The sequence below is a fragment of the Otolemur garnettii genome, unplaced genomic scaffold, assembly GCF_000181295.1.
Source record: "Otolemur garnettii isolate 467f Iridium unplaced genomic scaffold, OtoGar3 scaffold00011, whole genome shotgun sequence".
In the NCBI taxonomy this organism is placed as follows: domain Eukaryota; kingdom Metazoa; phylum Chordata; class Mammalia; order Primates; family Galagidae; genus Otolemur; species Otolemur garnettii.
The window spans coordinates 3,501,355-3,513,580 of record NW_003852406.1 but is presented as its reverse complement, the minus strand read 5'-3'; the positions used below and the strand labels follow the sequence as shown (position 1 = coordinate 3,513,580).

At 37.9% G+C, this 12,226-nt stretch overlaps 1 protein-coding gene across 2 annotated transcripts in view; it reads left to right on the top strand.

Moving 5' to 3' along the window:
• The window catches only part of TRPM7 (transient receptor potential cation channel subfamily M member 7), a 110,129-nt gene that overhangs the window by 36,555 nt on the left and 61,348 nt on the right, over positions 1-12,226 (top strand). For both annotated transcript variants that reach the window (XM_023509975.1, XM_023509974.1), the window contains 5 exons: positions 485-659; positions 2,627-2,750; positions 5,149-5,221; positions 6,350-6,450; positions 11,705-11,839. In XM_023509975.1, coding sequence (XP_023365743.1) covers positions 485-659; positions 2,627-2,750; positions 5,149-5,221; positions 6,350-6,450; positions 11,705-11,839 — 608 coding nt within the window. The remainder of the gene's footprint in view (positions 1-484; positions 660-2,626; positions 2,751-5,148; positions 5,222-6,349; positions 6,451-11,704; positions 11,840-12,226) is intronic.

Sequence of the window (12,226 nt, the reverse complement as noted above, 5' to 3'; positions counted from 1 at the left end):
GGCCCAGGCTGGATTCGAACCTGCCACTTTAGGTGTATGTGGCTGGCACCTTAGCCACCTGAGCCACAAGCACCGAGCCCCAACTATTTTTTTGTTGTTGCAGGTTGGGCGGGGCTGGGTTTGAACCTGCCACCCTTGGTATATGGTACCAGCACCCTACTCACTGAGCCACTGATACTGCCCCATATAGTCATAATTATTTACTTAGGTGATACTGGTATCATGTTGGATGTTTAATTGATGTCAATACAATATTTGAAAATTGTTTTGAGTTTTTAATTGTTGGTTAAAAATGAAATTAAATTACTGATTTGTGCCTAATTTTTTTTTTCTAGAGGAAATTTGCTTCAGGTTGAAATAATTTTTTTATGCACACTAAGAACCAGGTGCTGGGGGGAAAGGAGGGGTAATGATAGAAGAGAAAGAAATTTAATAAAAAAATAAAATAAATAATTTTTAAATTAAACTTTTTCTTTCTTTTTAGGAATTGGCCAAGGAGTCCCTGTGGTAGCACTTATATTTGAAGGTGGGCCGAATGTTATCCTCTCAGTTCTAGAATACCTGCAGGAAAGTCCACCTGTTCCAGTAGTGGTGTGTGAAGGAACAGGCAGAGCTGCGGATCTACTGGCATATATTCATAAACAAACAGAAGAGGGAGGGTAAGTATGTATGAGTGCAACAGATTTTTAATAACTTTATCAAAGAGGCTTGTGCTTTTAGAATATAGCGTTGAAATCTTTTCTATGAAATGAGAATTTCAAGTTTAATCAATACTTTGTTAGAATTTGAGGAAACAAGCTGGGCGCCCGTAGCTTAGTGGTTAAGGTGCCAACCACATGCACCAGGGCTGATGGGTTTGAACCCAGCCCAGGCCTGCTAAACAACAATAACAAAAATATAGCAAGATGTTGTGGTGGGCACCTGTGGTCCCAGCTACTAGGGAGGCTGGGGCTAGAGAATTGCTTGAGCCAAGAGCTATGATGCTATGGCGCTCTACGGAGGGTGACAAAGTGAGACTCTGCCTTAATAAAAAAAAGAATTTGAGGAAACAACCTGTCCCATATGTTATTCAAATGAATTAAAAGATCGCCATCTTCATGGAAAACGATTTTGTAAGATCCATTAAATGTATAGAGGTACTTAACCTTTTGACCAAGTAGTTCTGTTTCTGAGGATCGTTCCTACAATACCATATGTATACAGCGAGTCATTGCAGGGTTCTTTGTAAAAAAATTAGAACAAAGTAGAATATCAGAAAGTGACTAGATAAATAAGTTACAGTATATCCACACAGTGGAATAATTTATAGCTGGGTAGGGAGGGATGGTGTGCTAGATTTGGGAACGTTATCAGAATAGGTACTTGGGAAATGGAACGTGTTGAGCAGCATGTATGTTGTGCTACTTTTTATGTAGAATAAAAGGAAAGTGATAATTACTTATATATTCAGAAAGATCTTGGTAAGTCATACATGTTAATGATTCCTGAAAACAACTGAAATGGAAGTAGGCAGATGAAAGACAGTGGGAAGGAGACTTTACTATGAATTTTCTGTCTCTCCCCAGCCCCCCTTTTTTTGAGACTTTGTCATCCTAGCTAGAGTGCAGTAATACCATCAGAGTTCAAGCAGTTCTGCCTTAGCTTCCTGAATACATAGTTGGGGCTACAGGCACACACCACCACAGCTGGCTAATTTTTTCTTTTTTGCAGTTTGAATCTGCCACCCTTGGTATATGTAGCCGGCGCCCTACCCACTGAGCCACAGGCGCTGCCTGGCTAATTTTTTCTTAATTTTAGTAGAAACAGGGTCTCCCCTGGACAGTGCCGGTGGCTCAGTGAGTAGGGTACCAGCCCCATATACCAAGAGTGGCATGTTTGAACCCGGCCCCAGCCAAACTGCAACAAAAAAATAGCCAGGTATTGTGTCAGGCACGTGTGGTTGCAGCTACTCAGGAGGCTGAGGCAAGAGAATCGCCTAAGCCCAAGAGCTGAAGGTTGCTATGAGCTGTGATGCCACGGCATTCATCTCAGGGCAACAGAATGAGACTGTGTCTCATAAAAAAAAAAAATAGAAACAGGGTCTCCGTCTTATTGGCGTCTCAAACTTCTGGCCTCAAGTGATCCTCCCATCTCAGCCTTCTAGCGTGCTAAGTTGCATGTTTTTATATTTTGTTTTCTACTGTATTTTTAAGCCATGTGAATGTATTTATTACCTATTCAAAAAAGAAATTAAAATATGAATGATTAAGACATCTTGGTGAAATACTGTATCATAACATTTTAAAGTAATTTTATACAATACCTTATAAAGTGTGAGTTACTACTATTGCAACACATACCTAGTAAAAAAATCCATGAAGTAACTCAAAGAGAAAAATCACTCTATTCCATTCTTTTCCTTTTAAGATTTACAGTTGACATTTCATGAAGGAGAAAATAATTTCTCCTAATGTCAAGTATTTACTATTAAGTTGCAAACCAGTGATGGTGGATAGTCAAGGATATGCATAAACAAATTGTCCCAGACTCTCCTCATTCATATGCAACTGTTACTATACAATACCTCTATTCTACAAGTAATGAAAGGTGAAATCAGTGAATTAAGTTATATTTCCTCTTATTCCAGGAATCTTCCTGATGCAGCAGAGCCTGATATTATTTCAACCATCAAAAAAACATTTAACTTTGGCCAGAATGAAGCAGTTCATTTATTTCAAACACTGATGGAATGCATGAAAAAAAAGGAGCTTGTAAGTAGATATCTATAGTTTTTTTGTGTGTGGGAGGGATTGAGGAACAGGGTCTCACTTTGTCTCCAGGGCTAGAGTGCAATGATGTCATCATAGCTCACTGCAACTTCAAACTCTTGGTCCTCCTACCTCAGCCTCCCATGTGGCAGGGAGGACTACAGGTGTTTGCCATCAAATCTGGCTAATTGTAATTTTATTAGAACTTGGGTCTAGCTCTTGCTCAGGCTGGTCTCAAACTCCTGAGCTCAAGAGATCCACCCACCCTGGCCTCCCAGAGTGCTAGCTCAGATTAAAGGTATGACCAACTATGCTGGGCCTCACAGTAAGTCTTTTTATTTCTCTCAAAACATTCTAATTGGCTCGGTGCCTGTGGCTCAAGTGGCTAAGGCGCCAGCCACGTACACCCAAGGTGGCAGGTTTGAATCCAGCCCGGGCCCGCCAAACAACAATGACGGCTGCAACCAAAAAAAAAATAGCCGGGCGTTGGGACGGGCCTTTGTGCCTGGGAGGCTGAGGCAGGAGACTCGCTTGAGCCCAGGAGTTGGAGGTTGCTGTGAGCTGAGATGCCACGGCACTCAAACCAGGGGGACAGCTTGAGGCTCCTGTCTCAAAAAAAAAAAAAATTCTAATTAAGGTAATACCTTTTTTTTTCTTTTTCTTGAGACAGAGTCTCACTGTGTCACCCTTGGTAGAATGCTGTGGTGTCACAGCTCACAGCAACCTTATACTCTTGGGCTTAAGCTATTCTCTTGCCTCAGCTTCCCAAGTAGCTGGGACTACAGGTGCCTGCCACAATGCCCAGCTATTTTTTTTGTTGTAATTGACATTTGTTGTCTAGCAGGCCCAGCTGGGTTCAGACCTGCCAGCCTCAGTGTATGTGGCTGGCATCCTAACCACTGAGCTACGGGCACCCAGCCTATAAGGAGTTTTTAATGGCTTCTTTAATAAAACATTTGGAAAAAATCTGACTTAAACAGTTTTACTCTGAGTAAATGCTTAAGTCTATTAAAAATTAGTGCTGCTTAGTTTCAGTCATGTAAACATGGGCTTAAGTTTTCAGAGGTAAAATTTTTTAGCAGGTCGGTAAGTAGATGATAACATGATTTGATTTGCTATCTTCATTGAAAGTTTTTGTACATATATTATGAAATAAAATTAGTTGGAAATTTTGTATTTGGGTTATATATTTTACTTTATGAAACATGTTATTAAATAAAAACTTCGAAAATAGTATTATATTTCGAGTCATGTAAAGGAATTTGCAATAAAGGAATTTCTAACGGAACAAACATTTTCCATTTAAGAATACATATACTGGCTCAGTGCCTTTGGCTCAAATGGCTAAGGTGCCAGCCACATACACCTAAGGTGGCAGGTTTGAATCCAGCCCAGACCCACCAAACAACAATGACAGCTGCAACCAAAAAATAGCCGGGCATTGTGGCAGGCGCCTGTGGTCCCAGCTACTTGGGAGGCTGAGGCAGGAGACTCTCTTGAGCCCAGGAGTTGGAGGTTGCTGTGAGCTGGACAGCTTGAGGCTCTGTCTCAAAAAATAAAATAATACATATACTATATTGTTTGAATGAGTGAATGTTCCAGTCTGGAAAGAACTGTAGGATTTACTTGCTTAATAGCTCAGCACCTAATTGCTTACTCTAGAAAGGACATAAGATAAGTCAATAATATGAATATAGTACGAAACCAAGTATTAGTGGTAAATGGTCTTTTAATTTTCTGGTTTCTTGGTTGAGGTAAAGTTATTTCTGACCCTCTTTAAATACATGACATATAGTGTATAAAAATATGTATATTTCCCACATACTGTTTGAAATTACTTTGTTTTATGATCCTTTGCTTCAGCCTGGCATGGTGGCTCACATCTGTAATCCTATCACTTTGGGAGGCCACAATGAGTGGATTGCTTGAGCTTAGGAGTTCAAGATGAGCTTGAACAAGAGCCAAACCCCATCTTTAAAAAAACAAAAACAAAAACATATATATATATATGTGTGAAATCCCTTTGCTGTAAAAATATGAAGGCATGGCTCGGTGCCCGTAGCTCACTGGTTAGGGCACCATCCACATACACTAGGGCTGGTGGGTTCAAACCTGGCCTGGGCCTGCTAAACAAAAATGACAACAATAACAAAAAGAAAAACTGCATTGTAGCAGGCACCTGTAGTCCCAGCTACTTGGGAAGCTGAGGCAGGAGAATGGTTTAAACCCAAGAGTTTGAGATTGCTGTTAGCTATGATGCTATAGCACTCTACTGAGGGTGTCAGAATGAGAAACTGTCTCAAAATAAATAAATGTGATAAAAATAAAGGCATAAAAAGAAAAAATGAGAAAAAAGAATACAAATATAAAGACCTAATTTTATGGCTTCATCTTTAAATAGATCACTGTTTTCCACATTGGATCAGATGAACATCAAGATATAGATGTAGCAATACTTACTGCATTGCTAAAAGGTAAGCCTTTAAAACTTTTCTGTTAAGATCATTAAGTTACAGCCTATTTATATGAGATAGGACTTTTTTATTTAGCTAAATGCTTGAGAGGTGAATCTTTCTCTAATTTTTCGTTATGAAAGACACAATATTTGATTTCTTTGACAATAAGCTTAACTCTTGTTTTAATATTGATTTTTAAAAAATGTTTTTAGCAAGGTTTATGCTAAAAACTCCAGACCTGTTTATTTATCCCATTAAGTATGTGTCAGATGCATATAAAACAAAAATAAGTATTTAACGGTGATGAGGAATTGATAGAAATTAAAGGTAGGATTTTTAAACATAACTGTTTTCATTCTGCAGGGAAAATTGGATAACTAGTGGTATATTTTAGGACCAACGGATTGATACACATACTACATACACATTGAAGTATCTCTCTCGGTTATCTCACTAAGAACATCCAACTGATAGAACAACATTACAGTGAAAAATACTTTCAAAAATTAGGAAAGACATGTGTCCTATCTGGGTACACATGCCTTCCAGAAAATCATCTCATTTAAATAATCAAGCATGTACACAAATACATAATTAGCAAAAAATTCAAAATAACTTAATATCTACCACTTGGGAGTATTTATTGATTGTGACTCACCTTTAAAAGGTATTAATGTATGTAAGGCAGATCTGTATATACTTTTAAGGAAAACTGAGTTATGATATTCAGGTACATAAGTAAAGCAAGCTACTACTGAAAACTTGTAGTATGATCTCATTTTTGAAAAAACAATTAAAAGTAGATATATGAATTTATGTGTATACAGAAAAATATTTGATAGGATATTTTCACATTCTTACCAGTCAGTAACTATCTCTATGATACAAACAGATCTGCAGTGTTTTCTTAATTTTTCTGCATTTCAGATTGTTCACAGTAATCATGAGGTGGTGGTGTTTTTCTATAGTTGGAAAGTTCTCACCCCTTAGGTTAATCTTACCTCTATGAGGTAGGCTACTTCTGAATGATAGCTACACCAATTAGTGTAGACTAATTAAAAGATGATGTGGGACATTTCAGAAGTGTTCACATTTTAATGGAGTTAAATTATTTGAACTTGTCAACTATTCTCTTTATTTGATTAGGTACTAATGCATCTGCATTTGACCAGCTTATCCTTACATTGGCATGGGATAGAGTTGACATTGCCAAAAATCATGTGTTTGTTTATGGACAGCAGTGGCTGGTATGTAAATAAATAATCTGCATATGCAATACAATTAAACTAAGTAATAACAAAGTATTTGCTGAAAATGTGACCCAACATGACATTTGCCTTGTGACAGTAGTTCCAAATTAGCTTAGCTAAATATTAGGTATTCCACAATACCTAAATCCATTTTATCTCTTGATAAAAACTTTTTCCTTAATTTTTTTTAATTCACTTCTTTTTTTTTTTCTTTTTTTCAATTTTTTTTGGCTAGTGCAGGGTTTTGAACCCGCCACCTCCAGTATATGGAGTTGGTTCCCTACTCCTCTGAGCCACAAGTGCCGCCCATTTTGTTGTTGTTGTTGTTGAGACAGAGCCTCAAGCTGTGACCAACTCCTAGGCTTAAACCTCAGCCTCCCAAGTAGCTGAGACTACAGGCGCCTGCCATAACACCCAGCTATTTTTTGGCTGTGGTTGTCATTGTTGTTTGGTGGGTCTAGGCTGGATTTGAACTCGCCATCTCTGGTGTATGTGGCTGGTGTCTTAGCCACTTGAGCTACAGATGCCGAGCCTTAATTTTTTTTTTTAAGACAGAGTCTCACCTATCATCCTGGTTAGAGTGCAATAGTGTCATAGCTCACAGCAACCTTAAACTCTTGGGCTTGAGCAATCCCCTTGCCTCAGCCTCTCAAGTAGCTAGGACTGTAGGCGCCCACCTAGCGATCCATTATTTTTAGAGATGGGTTTCACTGTTGCTTTGGCTGGGCTTGAACTCCTAAGCTCAACCAGTCCACCCACCTCGGCCTCCCAGAGTGCTAGGGTTTTTCTTTTTCTTTTTTTAGAGACAGTCTTGATGTTTTGCTCAAGCTGTGGTACAGTCATAGGTCATTGTAACCTTAGACCCCTCCCCTCAAGCAATCCTCCTGCCTCAATGTCCTGAATAACTGGATTACAGGCCTCTGCCACCATGATGGACTAATTTTTTATTTTTATTTTTTTATATATTTTTTGAGACAAGAGTCTCACTCTGTTGCCCTCAGTATAGTACTGTGGTATCACAGCTCACAGCAACCTCCAACTCTTGGGCTTAAGCAATTCTCTTGCCTCAGCCTCCCAAGTGGCTGGGACTACAGGTGCCCACCACAACATTCAGCTATTTTTTTGCTGTAGTTGTCGTTGTTTAGCAGGCCCAGGCCAGGTTTGAACCTGCTAGCACCCTAGCCACTGAGCTACAGGCGCCGAGCCTATTTTTTATTTTTTTGTAGTGATGGGAGTCTAGCTGTGTTGTTCAGGCTGGTCTCAAACTTCTGACCTCAAGCAATCATCCTCTTGCCTTGGCCTTAAGAAAAATGTCCAGATTCTTCACATGAGCCACCATGCTCAACCAAAACTTATTTTTTTAATAGGGTAGATAGATCTCTAAAAATTCTAGAACTAAAAGAAACCTGAGATTCATGCTCTTTATATAAGAGAACCCATTTTATCATTTCCTAGGATGTTTGAACCTACTAAACCTGTCCTACTAAATAGGAAGGATCAACTTCTTCCCAGTTTCTGAGATAAGAAACTTTAGTGTCGCTCTCTCCCCCTCTCCTCACCTTTCTCCTCTGCTCGTTCTCTCTCTCTCTTCTCTTCCCCACTCTCTCCTTATCTCTCTCCCCTCTTTTCTCTCCTCTTCTCTCTCCTCCTTGGTGCTACTCTGCAGCCTCCCTCCCCCACCAATAAAGACCTTTGTACAAAAAAAAAAGAAAGAGAGAAACTTTAGTGTCATCCTTTGCTTTTGTTGTTCTCATATAGTCTATTTCAGTTCCATTTGTAGATCTTCTATTTTCAAAATACTCAATTTTGCCATCCAGGTCTATCACTAACTATTCTTTGTGTTATTTCAGTAGCATCCTTTTGGATTTCCCTATTCTCAAACTTCCTCTCATTTTAGGTATAGAAAATGGATCACATTCCATTTATCTACACAGCACAATCCAGAGCCTTATGAAGGCCTACAAGGTTTTACATCATCTGCCCCATTACTTCCTCTTTCCTTATATGCTACCACTATTCACTTTGCGCTCTCTCTCTCTCTCTTTTTTTTTTTTTGGTATTAAATCATAGCTGTGTACTCCTTACTCTCTTTTATCTGGCTTTGTTGGCCTTCTTGCTGTTCTTTGAACATATTAAGCATGTTCCTATGCCTTACTTGCTGGTCTTCCTGTCTGGAACATTCTCTACTGGATAATCCCCCTGGCCTAATTTCTCACCAAATCTCTCCTATTTGGACTTTCTCTGTCCACCATATGTTCTCTTTTATTTTTCATTTATTTTTAAATTATTCTGGATACGAAATAGTTGCATGTCTTTAGAATACATGTGATTTGATGCAGGCATACAATGTAAATTAATCAGATCAGGGTAACTGGGTATCTGTCACCTCAGCCCTTTTTCTAAGATGAGTTCTCAGGCTTAATTATCTCACCCTGAATGTGGTTTGTCTCATGGGCTTGTTCTTCATAATGTTATCTATTTGATTTTATGCTTCTTGCTAAACTTAGATTTTGCAGGACAGTTGTTTTTCTTTTTTCCTCATGGTTGCCAGAATTTCAGTGATGCATTATATGAATGAGGACATGCTGCTTACAAAGCACATACATTTTTTAAATGGCATCTTTTAATCAGGATTTGTTGGGGTTTTTTGGAGCAGTGGTTATAAACCCAATTAGATAGAATGTTCTATTTTTTACAAATGAGAATTTTGGTATTTTTTTCTGTTTTGTTTTTGAGACAGAAGAGCAGCAACCTGAAACTTCTGGACTAATTGATCTTAGTAGCTGGGACTACAGGTGGTCACCAATATGCCTGTTTATGCTCTTGTTTTATTATACTAAAATGAAATTTCATAAGTACTACATACATTTTATTTACTTTTTTGAGACAAGAGTCTCAAGCTGTTGCTCTGGGTAGAGGGACGTGGTGTCATAGCTCAAATTTTTGGGCTCAAGCGATCCTCTTGCCTCAGTTTTTTCTGTTTTTAGTAGAAATGGGGTCTCTCTTTTGCTTAGGCTGGTCTTGAACTCATGAGCTCTATCAATCTACCCGCCTCAGCCTCCCAGAGTGCTAGGATTGCAGGTGTGAGCTCCCACGTCTGGCCTACTACATAAATTTTTTTTAGAAACCAATATAATGGCTCGGGGCCTGTGGCTCAAGTTGCTAAGGCGCCAGCACATACACCTGGGGTGGCAGGTTTGAATCCAGCCCGGGCCCACCAAATAACAATGATGGCTGCAACCAAAAAATAGCCAGGCGTTGTGGCGGGCGCCTGTGGTCCCAGCTACTTGGGAGGCTGAGGCAGGAGACTTACTTGAGCCCAGGAGTTGGAGGTTGCTGTGAGCTGTGATGCCATGGCACTCTACCCAGGGGGATAGCTTGAAGCTCTGTCTCAAAAAAAAAAAAAAAAAAAAGAAACCAATATAATACCCTAATTGTAATGAAACAAAAAAGTGATCATATTGAAGGTAGATGTTGCAGTAAGGAGATGTTCAAGAATGGTGACATTAGAGATATAAGTGAGATGCCTAAACTTACTACACTATAGTGTAGAATTACACTATAATCATGTGTGTAAACTAACATAGATATATTGTTGGTAACTTAAATACCATGAGAAACATAAAAACCCCCTGCAAGTCCAGGACAAGAAACAAAAAAGGAGAGGACCAAGTGGGCACTAGAATAATATTAGAATATTGTTAGAAATGAGTAATAATAAACCAGAATAATTTTTATGTGATAAGAGAATGATGGAAATAAATAATTTAGGAATAACATGCCATGATAAATTACAGGCTATTAAAAAATTATGACTATTAATATAGAGAAAATGAAGAAGTCTTGTGTTCTTATAAATTATACCCTATTAAGTATAATGTCAAAATATTTTCCTTGTTATGACAGAACTGAGTAATGAAAAATGTCACAGAAAACAAACCTTCCATCTTGAAATTCCATCATGTATAAGGCATACATTTCATCAGTATATTCTTAAAATATCATGAAGATCATATCCTTGCTAGGTGATGGAAATTGAGGATAGATTGGAGAAAGAAATGGTAATACAAGCTGCTATAGAGAAGTTGTATAGTTGTGTGGTAAACCTCTGAAGACAGAATCAAAATAAGACTGAAAAGTAACAGGTAAAAAAAACACAGTGGTTTTGGTATTGATTTTTGCCACAAAGATTTTTTTAGTCATGTTGTTCCTAAGTATTAAAAATATACAGAAGCAATAATAGGAGATCTTGAAACAACCTTTATTAATGATAAAATCTGTATATTTCATGTGTGGTTATTAATTTATCAGGATTTGATTAGGAAGTCTATTGAGAAGTATAAAACAGGGTCTAAACATTTATAAGGGACAGCTGCAGACTGAGTGTTACAGATGTGTTACATGAAACTAAACTCAAATGACACAGGTTATTTTGCTTCAAGTGATTGTTTTCCCTAATAGTGAATGATATATATATATATATGTTTAAGTTTTTTTCTTTAATGTTTGTTCAGGTTTTTTTGTAGAGACATGGTCTTGCTGTATTGTCCTGGCTGGTCTCAAACTTTAGGCTCAGGCAATCCTCCTGCCTCGGCCTCCCAAAGTGCTGGGATTACAGGTGTGCACCACCACACCCCATCTAACTTCTGTTAAATTTCTAAAGAAAACTAAATATAATCTTGTGTGACTTATAGGATAGTTGTATTTTTGGAATATTCATCGTAGAATAAAAACCATAACAACTACTCTGTGTTCATTTGTAAAGCAGAATTACTGGTTTTCCATTCATGAGTATCTAATAAGATAATAGAAAGTTCTGTGGGATGTGAGATAGTTCCTTTTTAAGTGGGGTTGAAAAGGAACTATGCTGGTATCCATTAAATGTTAGTAATGGGACCCAGTTATTGAAATGACCCTCCAAAAAAAAAATACCTTCTCTAAACATTGAGAACCATTGCTCTAAGATATTCTTCCCTGAAATTACTGTTTTTTTTTTTCCTCCCTACGTAACAGTTTTTCGCCTGCAGAGATAGAGTTTATGCAGTATTCTTTGGGGAATGCTCCTCTAGAAAGGTCCTTTTTTATCTATATCCTAATACCTTAAGTCTCTAGCTTTTTTCTTCTTGCATTTTTCTAATTTGTTCTAAAACTGTTCAGGAAAAAGTAGGTATAAATTTTAAAGATTTACATTCAGAAGTGTTTGTGTGATTAAAATGTGTGAAATATATTTGTTATTAATCTTGACACTTAGGTTGGATCCTTGGAGCAAGCTATGCTTGATGCTCTTGTAATGGATAGAGTTGCCTTTGTAAAACTTCTTATTGAAAATGGAGTAAGCATGCATAAGTTCCTTACCATTCCAAGACTGGAAGAACTTTACAACACTGTAAGTAAATCTTAAAATTCTTTGTTGATTTACTTCGTCTTTGGGAAATGTTATTTTACCTGAACATATCCATTGCTATTGATAGTCTTTAATAAGATATCTTGCTTGGTTATATGAAAAAAATTAAAGCCAGTCTTACTAGATTGTGACAATGTGAGACCTTTTTCCTGTTTTTTTTTTTTTTTTTTTTTTTTTTGAGACAGAGCCTCAAGCTCCCTTTTCTATTTTTAGTAGAAATGGGGTCTCTCTTTTGCTTAGGCTGGTCTTGAACTCATGAGCTCTATCAATCTACCCGCCTCAGCCTCCCAGAGTGCTAGGATTGCAGGTGTGAGCTCCCACGTCTGGCCTACTACATAAATTTTTTTTAGAAACCAATATAATGGCTCG